This window comes from Mustela putorius, unplaced genomic scaffold (assembly GCF_011764305.1).
Source record: "Mustela putorius furo isolate JIRA1106 unplaced genomic scaffold, ASM1176430v1.1 tig00000242_pilon_pilon_pilon, whole genome shotgun sequence".
Lineage (NCBI taxonomy): Eukaryota > Metazoa > Chordata > Mammalia > Carnivora > Mustelidae > Mustela > Mustela putorius.
The window spans coordinates 4,271,251-4,294,686 of record NW_025421325.1 but is presented as its reverse complement, the minus strand read 5'-3'; the positions used below and the strand labels follow the sequence as shown (position 1 = coordinate 4,294,686).

Here is a 23,436-nt window from a genome sequence, read left to right as displayed (position 1 = left end):
GGACCCCAGTGGTTTCCACTTTGTCCTCCTTTGATTGGATTCTGAGGCAGCAGTGGACAGAGCATCCTTCCTCAAACACTGTCTTCTGCCCCTTCTTCTGCCACTCTGACTGGTTCTCCTCCATCCCGGGGGCTCCTTCGTATTCTCCTCTGCTGGCGTCTCCTCCTCTTGGGGATTCAACATGGTGGGAAGGATCATCCCCGGCTCTGACTTGGTCCCCCTTATTCTCTCCCATCACATCTTTCTCCCTCATGAGTCTGACCAGTAACATGCCCAGCCCCATAACTTTCATTGCCACCCACATCCTGATGCTCCCTAAAATATCTTTCTCATCCTGCGTGCTAGGCTATATTCTTATGTCTACGTACTGACTTCTCTAAATAGGGATTCCAAACCTGGCATGTTCAAAACAAAACTCTTACTTTCCTCTGCCCCTAAACCTGTTCCTCGCCAGTCCTCCATGTTTCAGAGATTAGTAACACAGTCCGTACAAATGGTAAAGCCGAAGTCCACCGAGTTGTCCCTGATCCCCTTCACACACATCTAGTCCACCGCATGACTTCTGGGGTCTACTCTGAACTCGTAACTCGTCGGACTCTCCCCTTCCGTTTAGGACAGTACTCCTGACGTCCCATTGCTTCTCCTCCATACTGCTGCAGAAGGCTTCTAGCTGGTGTCCGATGATACACCAGAGCAACAGTTGAAAAATACAGGTCAGATAATGTGACATTTCCCATCATTAGGGATTTTATTTAGCATAAAGGCCAAATTGCTAACAGTAACCACAGGGGTCTAGGTCACACGTGTGCTGACCATGGCTCAACCCTCCAAGCCATCCCCTCCCCAGACTTCCTTCTGCTCCTTGAACACACAAGTTCCCCAATGCCGCCATCATCATGAGCATTTAGCTCTGCGGTTAAGAGGGCAGACTCCAGAGTCAGACTACCTGGCTTCCAATCCTTGAATCCTAGGTGTGTGTGAGGGAGGTCATGGACATCCTCAGCCTCTCTGAGTTTCCGCTTCCTCAACCAGAAAACGGAGGTGATTTTTGTCAGGGTGAAATAGGATAATCCATGTGAGGATGAAGAACAGCCCTTGGCTCCTAGTTAAGGCTAAATAAGCGCTGGCTGCTGTTCCGAAGATACAGTTGATTTAGTATCCTTCTAAAACTTGATGCATAACACAGTGAAATCTAGTTTTCAACCAGCAGGTTACATTTTTAGCTAAGGTTTTATCGAGATTTTGAAGTTTTGTAAAAAAAAAAAACAAACCTTCCTACCCTTGATAGACCCCACAGTCGACTGCCTGCTCACACAGTAACAGCAACATGGTTAGGATCCAACTCCCTAGAGATTTGTGCAAGTCTAATTCAGGGCTGGAATGAGTAAGTATAAAAATTTCCTGGGGCACCTAAGTGGCTTGCTCAACTAAGCGCCAAACTCCTGATTTCAGCCAAGTCATGGTCTCAGCCTTGTGAGATCCAGCCCAATGTCAGGCTCTGCACTGAGCACAGATTCTCTTTCTCCCTCTGCCTCTGCCACAACCCCCCAAACCCCGCATGCACATACTCTCTAAAAATATAATAACAGAAGTAAAAATAAAAATTTCTTACATGTAATTATTCTTTGGGTTAAAAAATACACTAAAATTTGTGGGGTTGTTTTTTAAATTGCGATCTATACTTCGTAGACTAAGGAGTCAGTTTTCTAAAGCAACTTACTTCAGGCTTAGGAGACTGACTCTTTTCTTTCTTTTCTTTTTTTTAAAGCTTATTTATTTATTTGAGAGAGAGAGGGGCAGCAGAGTGAGCAAGAACATGAGCGCCTGGCGAGGAGAGGCATTATGGGGAGGGAGACGCAGGCTCCCCGCTGAACAGGGAGCCCAAAGTCAGGCTCAGTCCCAGGACCCTGAGCAGAAGGCAGACAACTTAACCAACTGAGCCTTCCAGGCACCCCAGGAAACTGACTCTTAATGGCTCTCTATTCTTGTTCTGCCCAGTTCCCTCATCCTCCCTTCATACACAATCTATCTAAACTCACAGACACCCCATTGCTAGTTGGCTACCTAAGTAAGTCCAGTGTTGTCATGTGGAAAACGGTACACTGAGAAATATCCATTATCTTTGTTGAAGCTCTGGCATGAAATGTGTATGTTATAAAGAACCAGTGATTAAAAATATATGTTTACTGATCTATTTATTTTAGGGTGGGAGGGAGCACGAACTAGGGGAGAGGGAGAGAGAGAATCCCTAAGCAGACTCACCACTGAGCGCTGAGCCCAACATGGGGCTGGATCCCAGAACCCCAAGATCACAACCTGAACTTAAATCAAGAGTTGAGCACTTCAGCGACTGAGCCACCCATGCACACCAGGAACCAGTAATTAGTTTTTGCCGGCTGATAACTCATCTGGAGGATTTCAAAGGCAGGACAGGACTGAGAGTTCAGGAACTTCTATACAGAAGAAGCAAACTCACTGAAATAATTAAAGACCGAGGTCTGAATGTTGCAGCTTTACCAGAGTTAGATACTGAAACTGGTTTCAAGAGGTAGAAAAATATTTTCTTTTATTATGTGAAAAGTAGGTGTATCTCATATATATATTTCAGTTAACCTTGTAAATTAATTTGTATCTTGTAACACTTTATATATTTCTATTATGTCACCTATAACATCCCTTGTATTCTGGTTGTTGTTGTTGTTGTTGTTGTTGTTTTCTATGTGTCCATCTCTGCTGTTAGACTGGGAACTCCTAGATACCAGGGAATGGCTCTTAATCAGATTTGTGCCTGCATTTTCTGGCACATAGTAGGGCCTTAATAAACACAGGCTGAACTTATTTGGTAGCTATTAAATTGAATGTGATTTCACATAACCTCTGTAGTATAAAAGCAATGCACACTAAAACTCACCACATTTCCAGCAACGCTGAAAGCAAATAAAGCATTTAATTTTAAGAGGCTCTATCTGAACTTGGATTTCGGAGACCTATCTGATCATCATTAGCAAACAGTTTTCTTATGCAAGTTTAAGTTCTTTCATTGTAAGTTCTTTCATCTTAAGTCCTTTCATTGTATTCTAAAATGCTTTAAGATGTTTGCCACCCAGCCTCCCAACCCATGACTAATACTGCTAACTTATTAAATTTTAAGTCTTTTTGGTCATTCGTTTAGCACTCTAAAATGTATGACACAGTAGTTAAGAATATGGGTCTTGGAGCAAGACTGCCTGGGTTCAAATCCCTGGGGTGACTCTGAAAGAGCTGCTTTAACCTCTGGGCCTCAGTTAACCCACATATAGAAGGAGATGCTATTAACACCTCACAGCCATTCGGGGAAGTTTAAATCATTATGCATAAGTATGCATACACTTATAAGTGCCATGTAAGTATTTTTTATTGTTCTATATAAAATATTTGCTTTCATTAACAGGACAAGGTCCCTTGAGGAGCTCACGGAGGTTTACATTCAAAGACAACTTAGAGAATCCTTTTATTAAAAGTAAAGGTACATACTTTCAGTCAGTGATAGTAATTCCTCTGAAATTACGTTTTTTGTCAATTTTTAAAGAGCTATGAATTATGATTCATACCTTGCTTTCTTCTACGTTAAATAATAAAGAAATTTGTCAGAACTAAATGGTTAAAAAAACATAAAAAGATGAAGAGTAAGGTAGGATCTGAATCTTTTTTTGTATTTTAACTACTATTTTGAAAAGCAACCAATTAATAGATTATTCACCAATTTATGGATTTAGAAACAGTATGTGCACTGTGGTGCTTAAGGCATTTCCAACTCAAATTATTGATCAAAATGCAATAATAACTTAAAACTCGATATTTTCACATCAAGTTTCCTACTAATTTCCCACAGGCTGAGTCTTGTCAAGAACAAAAGAAATATTCCACTCTCTATCTAACCCTTTTCAATACAACACTGATTCTTGAGGTTTTTTCCACCTAGTGATTCCAAGTTCATAGTACATTTAGAAGGAAAAACACAATCTTAATAAAGAGGAAAAATTCTAGAATACAAATGAGAACATTAACAAATATTCAATCATTTAGCACTTCCATGAATGATTTCCTAAATCATTTATAATTAGACTCTCTCTGGCTGATAGACATCGTATTTCAATATGTTCCTCTTTCTTTCGTCACTAAAGAAACCAAAATAAGAGACTTTATATTTTCAATAAATTCAAGTTCATAGTTCATGTAGCTGAAATGTTTTCAATTAAAAGGAACGAATATTAACATTAGACATAGTTGAAGTATGCCCAAGTGTCAGAACTGTTCGATTCATATAAAATTTTCAGGAGAAAAGAGGTTGGAGTCATTATGTTGCTTGTTTTGGAAGAGCACATTCCCAGTGAAGCCTGACTCAAGCTCTCAGGTCCCATCTACCCCTTTAAATCATGCACCCCCCTTACCTTCAATGAACACCTCCGCAGATGTGCTGTCTGAGCCGCTGGGGTTTGTAGCCAGGCAGGTATAGCGACCTGTGTCGTCCTCGAAGGCCTCCGCTATGATCAGGGTGTGGAGGTCCCCACCCTCACTGCGGATCTGAATATCAGGAGTGTTGTGTAGCTCCTTCCCCTCACAGAACCATCTGCAGGCCAAATGGAGGTCAAAGGACAGGAGAGAAAGAAAGGAAATGGTGATGTTTAAAATAATAAAGCAGAAGCAAGAGGCTAATGCCCTGTAATAAGATGCTCATTTCATTAAAAAAAAAAAAAAAAGATCTGTGTCAATGTTACTGAAGGAAATGCTACATTTTAGACCGTGAAATTAATGACTAGACAATTCCCCCAGGTTTTCTTTGTAAAGCATCTTGTACACTTTATCAACCTTGAAATAAGGGATATCGTGAAATGTGGAAAAACCATTTTAGTTACAAAACAAAAGGAACAGAAATTCAAAGTGTCTTATAAAATGTTTTATCGCAGATGCCCCTTACAACTTGATCATTCGGACCTTAAGAAAAATGGGAAATATAAACATTATGCTCAAAATACCTCACGTATCAAGGGGAACGAGTCATTATATTAAAAAATCATAGGCAGCAATATTTTTGTTGACCCTGAGACTTTTGATCAGCTGAGCAGTAACAGATGTAATGATTTCCACATTTCTGATATTTACAAAACTTCGTAGCAGCTCGCCTGGCCTCCGCGAGGTAGGGAGACGGAGGCTGCACTATAATTCATTCTTGCTGGTCAGCACTTTTCCTTTCCCAAACAACCAGGACGGCGGTGTAGGAGGCTGCCAGCTGCCAGACGGTTTTAGCGCGCGCTTTCTCTCACGCTTTCCTTATTCCCCGAGCGCCTCAGACTCTCAACAGGATTTTCACAAAAAAACATAAAGCTGCCCTAAACCACCCCCCCCCGAATGTGATTTATTTTTAAAGAAATATGTAGGAATGTGCCACTTAAAACTAAAGCACTGAGGTCTCTGGGACGGTATTGTCCATTTACCTCTTAATCGGCACTCGGATTTCCTGAGTCTCCTATTCTATAAAATTCTCTGGACTTTGCATCCTTTTGTAAAAATATGGCATCAGAGGCTAACTTTTTTCTGTACTTATATAGCATAGTTTAAATATATACCCATATTTAACCTGAGAATAAAACCAGTCTGCTAACACTCCGAGTATTAACTTGAGAAATTGTATTAAAAATTAAATATGGGTTACTCATCAAAGAACAGGTAAGACTTTGAGAATTAAAAGATAATTACTACCACCACCTGGTCAACAGAGCAGCCTCTGCAACACAACACATATTACTTCTGAGATGGAAGAACAGGGCAGTATTTCTTAACTCTGGGGCATTTTGTAATTTCCTTTGTCTTTTTTAAGATTTTATTTTAAGATTTTATTTATTTGAGAGAGAGTGAGGGAGAGCGAGAGAGTGAGAGAGGGAAAGAGCAAGAGAGAGGAGAAGGAACAGGGGGAGGAGCAGAGGGAAAAGAAGAAACCAACTCCCCACTGAGCAGGGCTCCCGATGCAGGGCTCGATCCCAGGACCCTGGGATCATGACCTGAGCTGAAGGCAGATGCTTAACTGACTGAGTCACCCAGGCGCCCTTTTAATCACTTTTTTTTTTCATTCATCTTCATAAAGTTGCACAGAACATTCCAGGCAAGAATCATCTTCCAGTTCCTTCTCTACTGTTCTCTTTCCATAGTCATAGACCAGATCTTCATCCACGAGAACTGACTGTGGATTAAGTTAATGGATGTTGCTGTCACTGGTGAACTATAGATTCCTTCTTGATTCTGTATCAGATTAAAGCTCTTCCCTACATACATCAGTCTCTAAACTTCAGATCTGTCATTGAAGCCATTTTTATACCTGGCCCTGATTCTATTTATCATTTTCCTATACAAATCCTCTATTTCTCTTAAATATTTGCATGGATTTATTATTTCCAACATAGTCCTGATGTAGCCCTTGCTGACCATCATTTGCCTATCCTTTCTCTTCCTTGGAATTCTCTCCTACCCTCTTCATTAAAACCACTTAGGAACCGCTCTTCCTTAGAGCCAAGCCAAAAGCTCCTTCAACAGATTAAATCCAACTGAACATATGCTTGCTGGGCACCTTCAATGTAGAAAGTATGATTACATATTACAGGTAATAGAATAAAGCCTGGTGAACTGGGCAACTATTTGAGGATGGTCTTTATCTTCCATGGAAAAGATACAAAGTAACATTTGGTGGGAAAACAAAGCATGACAATACAAGAAAGGTTTCAAAGAGGGCAAGAGTAATTGCTTTGCTTAGATGTGCTTCATAAGGAAACCACTGCCAGCCACCCAAGGGAGTATGGTGTCCTGTCCTCTAACTCCCAGGCCAGCAAACCTACAGCCTATAGCCTATAGCCCCATCACCTGTTTTCATATGGCCCGTGAGCCAAGCAAGAAAGATGTTCATATATTTTTTTGGCAAAAAAATCAAAAAAGGGAAGAATTTGTGACATATGAAAGTTACATAAAGTTCAAATTTCAGAGTCTATCAAGGTTTTTTTTGGAACCCTGCCATGCTCATTCTTGACATATTGTTTCTGGCTCCTTTTGCATTATAGTGACAGAAGTGAGCAGCTGCGTCACAGTATAGGGCCCACAAATCCTAAAATATTTTCTATATGGACTCCAGAGAAAAAGTTTGCCAACCCCTGCTCTCACTTCTTGCTCTTCAAAGTGGGATCCTTGGTCTAGTGGCATCAGCATCACTGGTGAGTTTACCAGAAATGCAGATTTTTTTTTTAATTTTTAATTTTTTAAATTTCTTTTCAGTGTTTCAGTGTACCAGAAGTCCTTGTTTATGCACCACACCCAGTGCTCCATGCAATACGTGCCCTCCATAATACCCACCACCAGGCTCACCCAACTTCCCACCCTCTGCCCCCTCAAAACCGTCAGATTGTTTTGCAGACTCTTGATCCTCATCCCAAATCTGCTCGATCAGTTCAGATCCTCCAGGAGACTCACAGGCACACAAAGGGTAAGCAGTTTGGCTGGGTCTGTGAGGCGTGGACCATACCATCCCATGTCACCGAGGCCTGGCTCTCCCTCCAAGTTACTCACTTCTTTAGTATAGCAACCAGATCTTACATATCTTGTACCTCTGGTCCCTTGCACCTAACTGCATGTAAAATTATGTTCTGTTTCTCTTACCTCTGTCCTGAACAAACTTTAACATCTTTCATTTGACCGCTTTGTGACAGCTTCTGTATTATTTCTTCACACCATTATTTGAGGCCTATTTTATTTATGCCTTATTTTCCCACCTAGGAAATGGACTTCCTAATTGCAGAAAAAAACTTCTAAACTTTTTTTTTTAATTGAACCCCAGTGTATTGTATATTCCATGCTTTAAAAATGTGATCTGCAGGGTGCCTGGGTGGCTCAGTGGGTTAAGCCTCTCTGCCTTAGGCTCAGGTCATGATCAGGTCCTGGGATCGGGCTCTCTGCTCAGCAGGGAGCCTGCTTCCCTCTCTCTCTCTGCCTACTTGTGATCTCCATCAAATAAATAAATAAAATCTTAAAAAAAATTAAAATGTGATCTGCTCCTTGTTACTTCAGAATCTGCTTCCCATGAAAAACCAAATAGTGAAGGATCTGTGGACAAATAGATTTGGAAGATGCTATAGGTCTTACTTCTTGATGTTTGCAATTCACATTTTCTTATTAAAGGCCCTGAAAGTCCTGCAGAGAAGAAATTAAACACTGTCTAATCTAGTATTTACTCAACTTATTTGGCCATGAGATTCTAATTGAGCATTTTGTTCAGTCATGTGAAAGCTGAAGAATGCTTTTCTAGCAGACTTTTCCCACAGAATCTGCAGTTTTCTAAAAATGAATTAAGACCAAATATAATCTAAGCAAAGATGGTACATGAAAGGTTGAAGAAACTAATCAGTAAGTGCAATAAAATACTTGAAATAGACTTTTAAGATGTCAGAAAGACTAAGACAACAACTGCATTTTCTGAGACAGCCTAACACCTATTTTGTCTTCTGATGTGGGTCATCCAGTCTACCACAACTGCACATGGTGGAACAGGTTGGTGTTTACAGACCATGAGACTGATGTGATTTTTGCTTTCTAAGCACTCATGCTATTTGTTCTCCAGTTCCATGAATAATATTTAAAAAGCCTCTCAGATTGTAACATACAGAAAACATAGTACAGAGAAAGAATAAAATTTGTCCATATTCAGCAATGCATCAAACAATTACTATGAGTCATTTCTATTGCACTGACACTCTTAGGAAAAGTCAGATTGTTCCTGATAGAAGTACCTGTCAAGTGACCAGTTCTATGTCGTTAAAATGTTGTAAGACAGGGTGTGACTCAAGACGGGAAAAAACTGCAAATATTTAGATGGCAGAATCCCTGTAGCAACCAAAAGGGCAGCATGGCTCCTGGCCAATATTTAGATAAGTGTGCATTTAATTTATGATTGGAACCATTTGCACGTTGGCTGAGCAACGAGGCTCAAATGCAAGTGACTTCAGGAAAGTCGGCTAGCCTTCTTGGTTCAGGTCCCTCACATATATGAAGACACGAGACTCTACAGCCATCAAAATTGCATGATTCTAAGGTTCTTGGTGAAATGGAAGGGTTTTATATTCAGGACTGCACTTAAAGCATTTCTAGAAATGATACAGAAACTTCTTTGATGAAATATCCAAGTAATTAATGACCTCTCTTCTATGAAATATACTAAATATGATAGAGCTTCTAAGATTATAAGGACGCCATGTTGGGTCCCTAAGTATATCAATGGACTTAGTCCCTTGTCTTTATCACTACGCAATGCTACTTCACTTTTCACCTTGTATTGAAATCCGTTCTTCATCAGCCTCTCTATCATGTAACTTTTTCCAGGGTAGAGACGTAGTGGTTTTGACTTAATTCACTAACTTAATAAGTGTGCTATATGTTCCAGCACAATGTTCAGTACATAGAATATATTAACCATGCCTTTTTATCTTCTGTATTTCTGAGGCTTTAGACATCTGAGCCTTGCTGATCCCAGAAAGTGTGCCTCTCCCAGGGCTAGGCAGTTCTTGGATATAGTAAATAGCTCCTCTAGGCTTACCTTTCAAATGAAAGCTGGACTCTGGAGCCACATTCCCACTACCTCTTGTATTGGGCTCTCCACTCAGGGCCACTCCTGTCCTGCTCTAATCACCCCAGAACCAGAGGCAGAACACCAGGGGACAGCAGCCCCTAGCCTGCAGAGTTTGCTACAACTATTCAAACCAGCGGATCTTAAATGTGCTTACCCTGCTTCACCCATTCCTTCCTACGGAAACTATTACAAAGCTCTTGCCCATGCCCACTCCTCCCACCTCCCCCACCCTTTGCAGGAGGCACCTGGAGGTCCCCCTTGGGGTCCCACATGGCATAGCATGCTCTTTACACTTGGAACTGTGAGTAACAAACTACCTTTCAATGGCAGTCCAGTCGTAATCTGTTGGCCTCACCATACCTGAATAATAATAAAACCTACATTTTAAAGCACTGAACTAACCAAGAAGAATTAGCTTACAAATGAAGAAGAAAGGATTGAACAGATAGTTGAAATAGTACCTATTACAGTTTTTGCCTTGAGGCATATACAGAGAGAAGTGTATCTACTCTCCTACTCATACTGAAGTGCATTTTTTTTTAAAAGATTTTACTCATTTTATTTGACAGAGATTACAAGTAGGCAGAGAGAGAGGAGGAAGCAGGCTCCCTGCTGAGCAGAAAGCCCGATGGGGGGAGGGGGTCGATCCCAGCACCCTGGGATCATGACCTGAGCCGAAGGCAGAGGCTTTAACCCACTGAGCCACCCAGGTGCCCCTGAAGTGCATTTAAAAAGCATAAAATTAAACTCAAAATAATCTAGTTCAAAAGACGAAATTAGCTTTGTCCATTCTTTCTTGTCTAACCTAAGATTTAAAGTCTAATCGGAGATTTAAAGTTTGATGCAGCAAAGTAGATGGATGAGATGTACTCAGGGCGTGTTTGTTTTGCTAGATTTCTTTAAGGTCATATTTCCAACAGTTTCCTGGAAAGGATTCAAAACTTTCGGTATTCTTCAAAGAAAAGGTAAACCTCAGGTTTGTTGATTACATTTTGATCTGAAGTTTTTCCTGTATTAAATTCTGGTTGATAAAGATATCTCACACACACACACACACACACACACACACACACAGAGGAATATTACCTGGCCATCAAAAAAGAGAAATCTTGCCATTTGCAACAATGTGGATGGAATTAGCGTTTTATGCTAAGTGAAATAAGTCAGAGAAAGACAAATACCGTTATGATCTTACTCATGTGGAATTTAAGAAAGAAGCATAAACATACGGGAAGAGGGAAAAGAAAAAAAGGAGAGTGGGAAACAAGCCAGAAGGGATGCTTAACAATAGGAACAAAATGAGGGTTGGTGGAGGAGAGGTGGTTGGCAGATGTTCTAGATGGGTGATGGGTATTCAGAGGCACTTGTTGTCATGAGCACTGGGTATCGTCTGTAAGTGACACATCACTGAATTCTATTCCTGAAACGAATATTGCACTGGTAACTAAAAATTTCAATTGAAGAAATAAATAATAAATGCTGGTTGCCAGCGCTGCTTAGGAAAAGCAATACTGGTGCGAGAAGCTACAATGTTAGGTCTATAAAGATAGGACAAAACACAGGTTTGGTTAAATGCATGGAAACAGGTAACGACATTGTCCCCTTTGCATATCTTGTGACAGACATCACTAGCTGATCTGAATAGTCTTTGCTAATGAAACCGGATATCTCAGAATTCTCAGCATGGCTGTTTGGGCAGGGTACAAAGCAAATGAAGTTGAAGTCTAATGAAATAAATTTGCCATGCTCAATGTGGTCTCTTCTTGGAAGATACGTTCTCCCTTTCCTCCAGATCCTATTTCTAGCTATTTCTAGTATAGGACTGGGGAGAGAATTTGGTTGAGAGAGAGCATATGGAGAAGTACATGATATAGCTGAGAAAGGCTACATAGGTAAGATTCCACTCGAGGACATCCCTGAACTTTTTAAATTCCATTTATTATACGTAGAAGCCATCGATCTAGTGGGTAAAACACCAGCCAGTGTATTGGAAAGTCAAAATCCAATTAACTAAATTCCCATTTTGTACTTCTAATGAACTTCCACTTCAAGGAGACCTTGACCATAATTCATTTTAACAATAAAAACGGTTAAAATATATAACTACAATCTCATAGTTAGGAATAGGACATAGTATTTGGGAACTATGATAACCATAAGGACTTACATAAATTTAAATCAAGAGAGTGAATATATATATTCAATGCCTATTATATGCCTTGTACTTTGCAGATATGGCATTATTTCCCAAAAACCTTATGAAATAGTTTTCATTTTACCTTTAGATATAGGCTGTTCTCATTTATGTATAAATTTAAAAAAAAAGCGTGAACAATTAAATCCAGATAATTTTCACAATTTCATTTCCTTTAATACATTTAGCTTCATCTTCCATCAAATGTTTTATTATGGGTATAAACAGATTTTAAAGGTTTACTGATTTTTCCTCTCTAATCTGGTGGAGCTGGTAAGCAACTATGAGATTTCCATGCAACGGGGAGCTGAGACTCAAACACTGAAAAATTACTGTAGCAAACCCTCCTCATTCAAAAGAACTTAAGAGTTGCTCATATAGGAGCAAGCCAGTTGAGACTGGTTGTCAGATTACAAGGTCATAAACAGGGCATGAAAATAATCTTGTATTAATTATAAATAAAATGTAAAAGGGTTAGGAGATACAGTCATATTCATCAATCAATCACTTAATTCATTCTTCAAGGTGCTTATTGCACTTTGACTTGAATTCAGAAACTGACTGGTGGTACAGATGTCAGCTCAACTGGGTTTATTTCATGAGACAAGTAGTGGGGCAAAGTAGAGAGGAAAACCCAACTACAGACCTAGGAAATGTTGAATACACTTCATTTAATGAACGGAACCTCTTTGTTCACATGGAAGGATTAGTGTTTTCAAATCTCTTTTGAGAGGTGTCTGGGTGGCTCAGTGGGTTAAGCCTCTGCCTTGAGCTCAGGTCATGATCTCAGGGATCCTGGGATTGAGAGCCCCACATTGGGCTCTCTGCTCAGCGGGGAGCCTGCTTCCTCCTCTCTCTCTGCCTACCTCTCTGCCTACTTGTGATCTCTATCAAATAAATAAATAAATAATCTTTAAAAAAAATCTTTTGAGTTGGTTGGTTATGCCTTTATCCTTACAGATTAAGCTTGCTTTGGATAGAATACTTAGGTTAACCTTAATTTGTTGGAGAGGGGATAATGTTGATGAAGTTCACAAGCCTTAAATTTTTTTTTGTTCATAGAAGGTAACGGGGAAAAAAAGAGGACTGTCATATTTAAAGTTCTGTAAGCTGGCCCATTTCTTTATATTACCCTGTGCTGGGATTTTGAAATCCACATTGTCTTAATGTACGTATTTCTTCCTGTTGCATAATGTCTTTTTCTCAGGATCTTTCAAACACCCTAGCCTAAAAATGAGATGATGCCAAAAATTCAAGGATCATATTATGGCACCAGCAGGATACGGTAGGATTGAAATTCAAGGAGATGTTTTACATAGGAAAGTTCAATATTTAATTGTTCACTTTCTACATTTCAAGGTGAGGTTAAAGGTAACCTCTAATGTGGTCAGAGCTCCCCTGCTAGAGGAGAGCAGCTCCATCTGACCACAGTCACACCAACAGCTGAGTTGCGGATCAAAAGGGGTCACGAGGGTAACTAACTAAAATCAGGGGGATCACAGATGCTTTTGAACAAGTGGCTGTCTTTGAAAACTAACCATCTTTTCCATTCTTGGGCAGTGTAAGAGAATTTTAAAACTGACCTCCCTGATGTGACCTTACTTTTTTCCTTCTCTTATGACACTGGCAACTGGCTGTGGGGCTCAAAACTGTATTTTGGAGGGGGATGTACATCTGGGAAAGCTCAGAACACTCTGGTTCTCCAAGACAGGGCAAGATTGTTGATTCTTAGGACAATAAATTCAACTGCAAAATGAAAGAAGCTAACACAGCCACTGACAAAGTAGAATATACACTACCCAGCATGGTGTACAAATACTTCAAAAGTTTTTTAAAAAATCACATATGGCATCACTTGGTTTAAAGTTTGACTGGTACTATCTACTTGAATACTGTAATGTAAACAGAAATACAGATTTTACAACTGATGGTTTCAGTATCTTTCTCTTTTTGAACCACAACTATGTATCATAGAAATTTTCTGTGCCCTGTATTTTAAACATGAACAAATTTTTAAAACGAAAAAAATCAATTTATCAAATTTATAAAGCTTCATCAATGAATCTTGGCTAATATTTTCCCACTCTGAGGAAAACGGTAAATCTTGGGAGTCTGTTAATATACAATGAGGTGCGTATTAAATAAAACTTTAAAAAACAGCTGAGTTTCTATTTTCCCCTACACCTCACTTTCCTTATCCTCGTAGAGAAACAAAGTTACACAGAAAGATGAAGCTCTATGTTTGCTGCCCAACTCCACTGATTTATACTTCCTAGAAAAATTATCTTCAAAGGGGTATCAATGATTACAGGAAGGCAAACTTAGCCGGCTGCTGCCCCCTTCCTAAGTGCAAGCAGCCATATGACTTTACAGAAGCACAAGATTGAAGAAAACTGAGGGAACTAGTTTTTTTAACTGCTGTTGTAATGGAAATCAAGGGGGGTAGAGGAAAAAACAAAAAAACCCAGAGACATCAGTGGTTCAGCAAGGGTTCTATTTTCCAGGTGTTCCTTTCTCCCAAAGGAATAGCAGTGCTCTGCCATGAAACGGAGAATCACCAAAATTGGGAACTTATCCCCAAGGTGAATTTTATTTATGCCTAAGCTTGAAGTCAGGCCATCTGTAAATATTGCATTTCATACATCCTCAATTAAACACCAATTAATTTTTATGGAGTATTTTTTGTCTTGTCACCAAGTATGTCTTAATTTTTTACATGTGTTCACGTTAACCGCAAGACACACCATGTTTATTCTGTCATGTGGATTTATAGGCAGACCAAAGTGAAATTAGTCCTCGTCTAAATTTACTACGGCTATAATTTTATGACTGCTTAGCTCGAAGGCTAATAGCTAAATTTGTGAGGACAACAGATGTACTTTAACCTTCTAGTCAAAAAGAGACCAATAAATAGATTGACTTTTTGAAATTCAAAGCCCAGGAAATGATAAAATAGCCTTTGAACAAAAACCAGACTCATGTCTACCAATTCTTTATTCTCATAATCATTCTATCTCCTAAGAAAGAAAGATAAAACAGGGTGGGAGAAGAGAAAAAGCAACCCAAATAAAATGGAACTTCCAAAATGACTTTATCTTGTTTTGGCCATAAGAGGCAGCTTCGTATTTGGACATTAACAGTATGTAGTGTTTAATCAGTATGCCTAAAAAACAACAATAAAAGTAAACAAGTCGAGTCTACAACCAAGTATTTGTGCTGCAGATCTGTTAAAATCTTAGACTGCTTTCAGTAGTGTCCACACTAGTGATGTAGTAGAAAGGACCTTGGGGCTGGGAATCGGTATCCAGGGTTTTGGTTTTACCTGGTCAACAGAGCAGCTAAACGGAATGTAATCCAGTTGTTCTCTCTTTCAGGGCTTGAGTTTATTTGTGAAATGTGAGGAATGAACTAGACCAGTGTTTCCTCAAATGTGTCCCAAGAAACTAGTTTCGCTGCAACTTGACAGATAACACAGAAAAAGGGTTTTGTTGTCCAAGAGGTTTATGGAGCAACGGGTTAAGCAAATTTAGATATCTGCATTTACTACAGAACTTTCTAGAACTTTGACCATGCTGATATACACTAAATTTCCAAGAGAGAAAAATGGCAGACATTATTTGACTATGGAACACATGTTTTGAGAACCATGTTGAAGGGCTAATGTTGCATGGAACACATTTTGGGAAAAACTGGGTTGAATTATCACTAGGAGTCCATCTAACTCTACAATAGTGAAATTTAATACCTGGTCTACATTTTACAACTACCTTTTCCAGTGTTCATGACAGACATCAGTAATAAGGCAAAACCTTCTTTCCCACTGGCTCTAGACTTAATTTCAGAGTCCTTCTCAATTGTGTTCTGGGCAACCACTCCCCATTGTTTAGATAAACTGGCCCAAGAGCTGAAACATATTCGCCAGGCTTGATTTAACTGTCTATGTTTATGAACTATTTTCTTAGACAGCAATCAACGTGAAATACTGAATGCTAACCCCCCATCTATCTTTGGCTGTTAACTCTAAGAATTTTCTCTTTGTCTTTCTTTTTTGGACAAGCAACCATTTTGCCATGGCACATGGAATTACTGGGAACCCTCCCCCCACCACCACCACCTTTTGGAGAATGCTCAGTGTCAATGTTTAAGATGACGTTCAAGTCAGGTCACTGCTGAGAAAGAAACAGGCTACCATAATTACAGGAACCCATGGGGACTGTGCCTGGTTAAGTCAGAATGTATGGTTGTCCTACTTAACTGCAAAAGTGCCTTGAAAACCTGATTTTTGGCTTATCAGGTTTTCAGTGGATATTTTGACTCTCTGCAGTGTGATTCATTCCCAGGAGCAGACAAAAGTAAATTTCACAGTCTAGAGGGGAAAAGGAGGTTCCCAAATTTCCTGTCACTCATTCACAGATTCTCGTTACACCTGTTAAAAAAATAGATTCATCCTTACCAACCCTCTATGCAGGCACACAACTAAGTCAGCATGACCTGACAAGTCACACTTCAAAGTTACCTATACTGTGAAAATTTGTACTGCATGTTTCCAAGCCTTCAAAGCGTTGAGGGAAAGAACGGATTAGAGAGAGAGCCTGAGAAGGAGAAACTGCATACATAAAACAGCGAGACCTGCGTATTCAGCTACTTTGTTGTTACAGTTATGGCAGGTAATTACTAGCTATTGTTGTAACTTGGAGTGCATTCCAAAGGAAATAAAATGGGAGATGTCTTATTAGACAATGCTGTCAGTCTCCTAGGCTTTTGGAACTTACCCATTGAGATACAATGATTACCTCAGAATTACAAAACCCAAAGAGGACTAAAACCAAAGTAGGGACAGGGAACAAAGTCCTCTTGGTGTCTTCAACTCTACATAAATACAGAAACCCATGTGAAACAGGTCACGTACGGACCACTAGCAAGGCCGGTAGTGATTTCCTCACATTTGACGAATAACTTCATTGAATGCCATTTTGTCCTCAACCGTGGAACAGCTTTCCCCCAAATCAAAGTTTTGGGGAAAGAAACAGAGGGTTTCACCTATAATTTTACTTAGTTCATTAGAACCTTAATTTCTTGCCTTAGTTTTGCTACCAGCTAATCACAATGAGGGGTAGTGGAGGAGAAAAACGGATGGAAGTGGGGATAGAAGACGAAGGGAGAGTACTCCCCTTTCTGAAAAAACAGCAGCTTCAGAATGCAAAGGGCTTTGCTTCTCTCTCTCTCTCTCTCCTCTCCAAAGGAGCCTTTAGCTAACACTATGCTGGCTGACAAGGCCCCATCAGCTGAACCAAGCTCAGCAGGCAAGGGTGACTGCTGCAGCCTCCCATCAGATTTACTGGAGAATCTGACTGAGGCATAGGGGAGCTTAGTGGCTCCTCACACCATGTTCTGGCCCCGGCCTAGTCTAACAATGTTCAAGCATGGCTAGTGTGGTCCCCTAGGAACCGCAGAACAAACATGAACAACAGAGTGTGAGTGCAAGCCAAGTTCAACCATCCACGGGCCTTGTCAGTCAGTAACAACATACAGAAACTTGTTTCCTTTCTTTTTCCAAGATTTTCCCAGCTAACTCAGGTCAAAGCCACCCCCTGTTCTCAGTGCTTTTCCCTCGTTCTCATGCTGTGTTCCTTCTAGGTGACCATGCTTAGAGGCCAGCTTTCCAAGAAGAGCTATAATAAATGAAAGACCCAGAAAGGAAGGAACTCTTCACATTAGAAGACGAAAAATTAGGTCAGGAACGAACCCTCCTGTGAGCAGGCAGGGCTATGTGCCCCATGCCGACTATCCTATCAACTAAAAAGTCAATGTTTCCGGGGCGCCTGGGTGGCTCAGTGGATTAAGCCACTGCCTTCGGCTCAGGCCATGATCTCAGTGTCCTGGGATCGAGTCCCGCATCGGGCTCTCTGCTCAGCAGGGAGCCTGCTTCCCCCTCTGTCTCTGCCTGCCTCTCTGCCTACTTGTGATCTCTCTCTCTGTCAAAAAAAATAAATAAAATCTTTAAAAAGTCAATGTTTCCATCAAAATGTTGAGTCACATTTTACACACACACACACTCACACCACCTACGATTCACCCACACACATGAAGCTGAATTAAACATCTGACCTGCTCCTTGAGTCAACTTCCTGAGAGAGTCTTAAACACCCTGCAAAGGTTGCTTTGCAAACTGTCTTCCTGATTCTGATTCACACAGGTTAATTCTCTAAACAGCATCCATCTTCCTCTCCACAAGGTGGATCAAATACCTACTTGCAAGTCTGTAGAACCGTGAGGCATTTCCCCAGAAAGCTGTCTCCACTGCTTCCCCTGAGATGCTGGGTGTGTGGAGCCAGAGCTGGAGCTGGAGCAGGGAGGGGCCTCAGGTGTAAGAGCAAGAACAGGAAGTCTGGGCTAATTATACCTTGTTTTATTTGGCTATTTGAATAACAAATAAACTGGCATGTTTCATTTCAGTTGGTTTTTCAGAGCAAATCACCTCAGGCTGGCATTGCATTCTAATTAGATTCGATTTTTTAAAGCATTAAAATTAATGTTATGATTGCATACAGACATAAATATTTTTCTTTAAAAAATAGGGATTGTTGTGATGAAAAAAATCTCTTTTCTGATTAGAATCCGAGCACTCAGTACCTGCCCACATTTCATCAGTTAGTGTTTATACCCCACATTCCCCAAAGTTCCCTTGATGGCACAACACAAAACTTCCAGAAATTGGCTTCAGAGACACTTAGAGACTCGGCAAAAGACAAAACCAAACAAAGCTCTGAAACTATTATGTGGTAGGGAAAGGGGGTGGGGAGCCTTTAGCATAGGATATTCACTAGTTAGAGGAACTTACAATAGTTCCTTTTTACTTGCACAGCAAATAAAAATGCAACTTTTTGTCATTTTAGTATGCCACCCATAATAATGGCTACATGAGTTTGCTGTGCCTGAAAAGTACAGTATGTCCAAAACGTGTCTTGTGGAGCAGGATTTTCATGCTCAGAGCTCAGCCCATGTATATCAGGACACCTAGAGAACATGATCTCCTCCTCAGCCACTTCTCTCTTGGGGCTCCTCAAGAATTGCTTGTGACAAGGAAAAGTGACACTTTCCTTTCAGCCCAGGTACACTGAGAGAAAGCCCTTCTGTACTGCCTTTTTACTCTGGCAATTTGGAGATGTTGGGAAAATAAACAATCACTGTGCTAGAAAGAGGTGGAGGGAGTTCATGCTACACATAAACACTGTTCCACACTTAATGCCTTTTCTCAATTCTTTTGGGCAAGAATATCCTAGTGTCCCTTCAGATTTTAATGTTCCACTGGTCCATAGTTTCTCCAGGTTATTTGAAGGTAGGCTTAAAAATACTTGTCCAGGTACTGTGTTAAGTCAATTTTGAAGGATCTAAAAAAAATTCCCTGTGGATTCTTATGGCTAAAATTATTCCCTATGTCCCCAAAGGTGGAATAGATTGGAATGAGTGAGTTCCCTGTCACTAGTTATATATTGAAGATGGAGGAAAATAGGCAGGAACCTTGTAGGGAGAATTCAAGAACTGGATGGATAATTGATTCAGAGTCTATGAGGGCTGGTGCCATGATCTTTCTTTTAGCAAACAACTGACAGCTGACACTTGAAAGTGGGACAAAACATCTAATGCCTGGTGTGCTGAAAGCTAAAGAATGGCATAATCCTCTTAATTATGATGCATTTACTAGATTAGCCTAATTTAATCAAGATAACTATCCAGGTTTCCAAGGGCTTTTTAATTAGGATAGTTTACTGGGGATATATTAGCTTTTAATGGAACTTACGTTCACACAAAATGCTACATTTTCATGTTTGCAAATGGTCACAAGATATACGTATATTTTTAAAAATATTTATCTGTTTTAGAGAGAGAGAGAGTGCATGAGCACAGCGGGGAGATGGAGAGAATCTCAAGCAGACTCCACACTCAGCATGGACCCTGATGCAAGGCTCGATCCCTTGACCCTAAGATCATGACCTGAGTCAAACTAAGAGGTGGACACTTAGCCAACTGTGTCAGCCAGGAACCCCACAAAATATGTTTTTAAAAACTGATTCATACCTTGTACAAAAATCTGGGTCAACAGATAACATTAGAGTATTTCCTCTAAAAGAAAGACTGTCTAAATTAAATCGTCTTCATCACTCACTTGCTTTGTAGTAAAGTTTCTACTTCTTCTTTGCTCAAGTTCACATTTTAGTCTTATGTTATCGATTGTAGAACCTCTAAAAATGTCTAAAATTCTAATCCAATGAGACACAAGGTCTCCAAAAGCGCATTGCAGAACTTTCAAAGAAACTTTTTAAATTCTGCCATTTAACTGAAGAATGATTTTCATGAAATTTTGCAAATACGTTTTGACAGTTTTCTGAACATCCTCCCCTTCCCCCCATGTTTTAATATCCTTTTGTAGTTTTCAACATTCTTCTTGAGGAAGAATCACATACCACCCAAAGAGGGCAGAAGAAAACATGACTTCTGCGTGGGGCTGGCACACATAAAAGTATGTGTTGGGGGAGAAAACTGTTCTCTGCACAAGGAGCTCCCTGCCATGCTCATGCCGTGAAGAAGACTTCACAAGCTCCACCAGCTTCGCCAACATTCCCACCCTCAGACCCAAGCCTCTGGAGGGGGCGCCGGCCTTCCAGCCTCTGTGTGGTGTTTCATCTGCCTCTGTCCCATCACATATTATCTATTGTTGGTGTTGAGAAAGAACAACAAAACCAGACACTGAGAGAAAACCAGCCCTTGACCTGGTTGTGCAGAATCACTGTTTTTAGCTCTTTATGTTTGTTCAAAAGCAACTCTCCTGAATAAGATGTCAATATACATAATATGTAGACACTTGATAATCATGACCTCCCATTTTTCTAACTTACCCTCCTGTCCCCGAGAAGGAGGAGAAGTTCCTCCCACTCCCCCGACCTTTTCTTGTAAAGAAAGTATCACTAGGATTTCTAAGTAACTAAGAACTGAAGTATTAAGTAGCCACAAGATTCTGGTGGAATTAGAGATTTTTCTCACCAGTAACTAGAGAGTTAATTGTGGACATTACAAAGAACATCTTAAATCTGTTGCCAGGTCATTTACTGCAACATTAAAAGCTACAAGAATGAGTTTGCCCCGTACCCTGGGGTCTAATAATGTAATTGTAACTAGTATACTGAGGAGAAGGAACAGTCTTCTAACACTGCTTTAGAAGTGATTTATTGATCCCTGCACAATAATTCTTCAGCAATTCACAGAACCAGAATTTATAGATTTAGTCCTAACTTCAGGAAAAACTGACTTCACTCTTGAACCATGTGCCTTCTTGCATCAACCTTTGAATTGCAATTAGCTAAGTTAAATAGTGATCCTGAAAAGGCCTTCCTCCACCACTCACCCCCAACAAAATGCATATACTTTATATAAAGGAGGAAAGAAAAGGATCCTTAGACAGCATTGATCTATACATATGATTATGCAGAGTTTGTAGGCTTCTTAGTGGAGGTGGGGGAAGGAGTTTTCCAAGTGCGAGCTATATGAACATCTAAAAGGAAAATGAATACATTTTAAAACACAAGCTAAGACTCCTATAAATTGAAAACTGTTGAAATTAATAAGGGAATATGAACTGGTATGATCTTTTAAGAAGAGAATCTGGCACCGCTAACATTTAGAACACACATGCATTTGACCCAGCAGTTTCCCACTGGAAAGTTATGCTTTGCTATGTCCATACAAGGGCACAAGATACATGAAACACGCAAAAATAGGGATTTCGTTTCTGCACTTTTTAAGTAATAGAAAAACTCTCATCTTGCCCTAAATATCCCCCAAGGAGGATAAAAACAGCAATTCCATTCCAGTATTCCACAAAAGGAAATACTACGCAGCCTTTAAAAGGAACATTGGGTGAGGCTGTCAGAAATTACGTTGTCCAGTAACACCACCACAGTGTTTGATGAACAGTAAACCTCTGGAGAGTTACTTATTTAAGAAACTTAAAACTTTGAAGTTATACTAAGAGGAGGGACAGTAGCTGAGGGAAGATAGAGAAGTTTCACTTTTCATATTGGAGCTTCCTGTAGATTTTTTTTTAAAACCACAAGCAAATATTACTCTACAAATATTACTCTATAGATGTTAAATTTATTATAATGTACAAAAAATAAACCTACGAGAAAAGCATGATATTTGAATACCCAATCTAGGCAGCATTTTAAAAGCTGAAAAAAAAAAGATATGCCTTTTAGGACAATTATGCTCTATTAAAAGATGCTTGCATTATTATTTTATCATTTGTCAACTACTGGGGTCTTTTTACCCCTATTTTATTTGTACCACCGCATAAAGTTGTTAGGAGGATTAAACACAGTGACGCATGGCTAACATTTGGCTCAAGGCTTGATTCATTTTACTCAAAAAGGTTAGCCAGCTGTTATTTCTTACAAAAGCTAAGTGAGGTGTACATTGTGAGGGCACAGAAAGCAAATTAAGAGAAGTGTCTGCATGGGGGGCACCTGGGTCGCACAGTCGGTTAAGCCTCTGACTCTTGGTTTTTGGCTCAGGTCCTCATCTCTGGATCCAGAGATTGAGCCTGGCTCTGTACTCAGTGTGGAGTCTGCTTGTTCCCCGCTCCTCCCCCTACACCCCTCTCCCCAGTGCTTTCTCTCAAATAAATAAAGTCTTTAAAAAATGTCTCTGGGTGTATGCAACTGCATATCAGTGTACTTTTGTTCCTTTTGTTCTTATTTGAGAGCCTTCCACTCGATCTCGGTTAGAAATATGTTTGTAACATCTGCCCTTAATCTTTAATCTATAAAGCTTCCCACAGTGGAGAGCCACTGTGAACTTTCTAAAATCATAGTCACACTAAGAATTAAATGGACTTGATTAAACAGAAATTTTAGCATGTTGTCCTCTACACTTAAGTATTTAATCCTAAAGCTCAATCTATTAATGCAAAAAGATGCTAAAAAAAACAAATTCACACCCGCCAGGGACTATCTCATCTTGCTTCAGACAGTGGGTGAAAAATGCCACAGTGACCATAAACGAGGATCTGTAGAATGTGACATGTTAGGGTTATATTCTGCTGTGTTTCCTTAACGACCAAGCAATAGCTTATAGGAAAGTTCTTGGCTCTGCTGAGTCAGTGTCCCAATAACAAAGTGTCTTTTAACCATGAAGTGATGCTTGCAGAGGTCAAATGAACCTAAGTTCATCTCCCCAGCAACCTCTGAGTTGGATCTTCAAAAGTCTTGGCCTTATGAAGCAAAATGAAGACACGGCTATGGAGGAGAAAACAGTGTGTCTACACACATGCAGGGTTTACTCCACTGGGGGGAGGGACAATAATCACTTAAACTACCACAGAAATAAGATAATTTCAGAGAGGGTGGCACCACGAAGACAGCAGAACACAGCCAGAGTGATCTGAACTGTGTTAGGTAGGGTAGCTCCGGAAGGGAGTGAGGTCATTTCATGCTACGACAGTCCAGCGTTCTTCACCAAGATTGTGCAAGAAAAAAGATAGCACATAAAAAGAACATTCACGAAGAGACCTCGAAAGCAGATCCTTGATGCAAAAGTGTTCATG

General features: G+C 40.1%; 1 protein-coding gene across 5 annotated transcripts in view; it reads right to left on the bottom strand.

Moving 5' to 3' along the window:
* PALLD (palladin, cytoskeletal associated protein) overlaps nucleotides 1–23,436 on the bottom strand; it is a 417,425-nt gene that overhangs the window by 239,704 nt on the left and 154,285 nt on the right. For all 5 annotated transcript variants that reach the window (XM_045078298.1, XM_045078294.1, XM_045078296.1 and 2 more), the window contains exon 3: nucleotides 4,431–4,609. In XM_045078298.1, coding sequence (XP_044934233.1) covers nucleotides 4,431–4,609 — 179 coding nt within the window. The remainder of the gene's footprint in view (nucleotides 1–4,430; nucleotides 4,610–23,436) is intronic.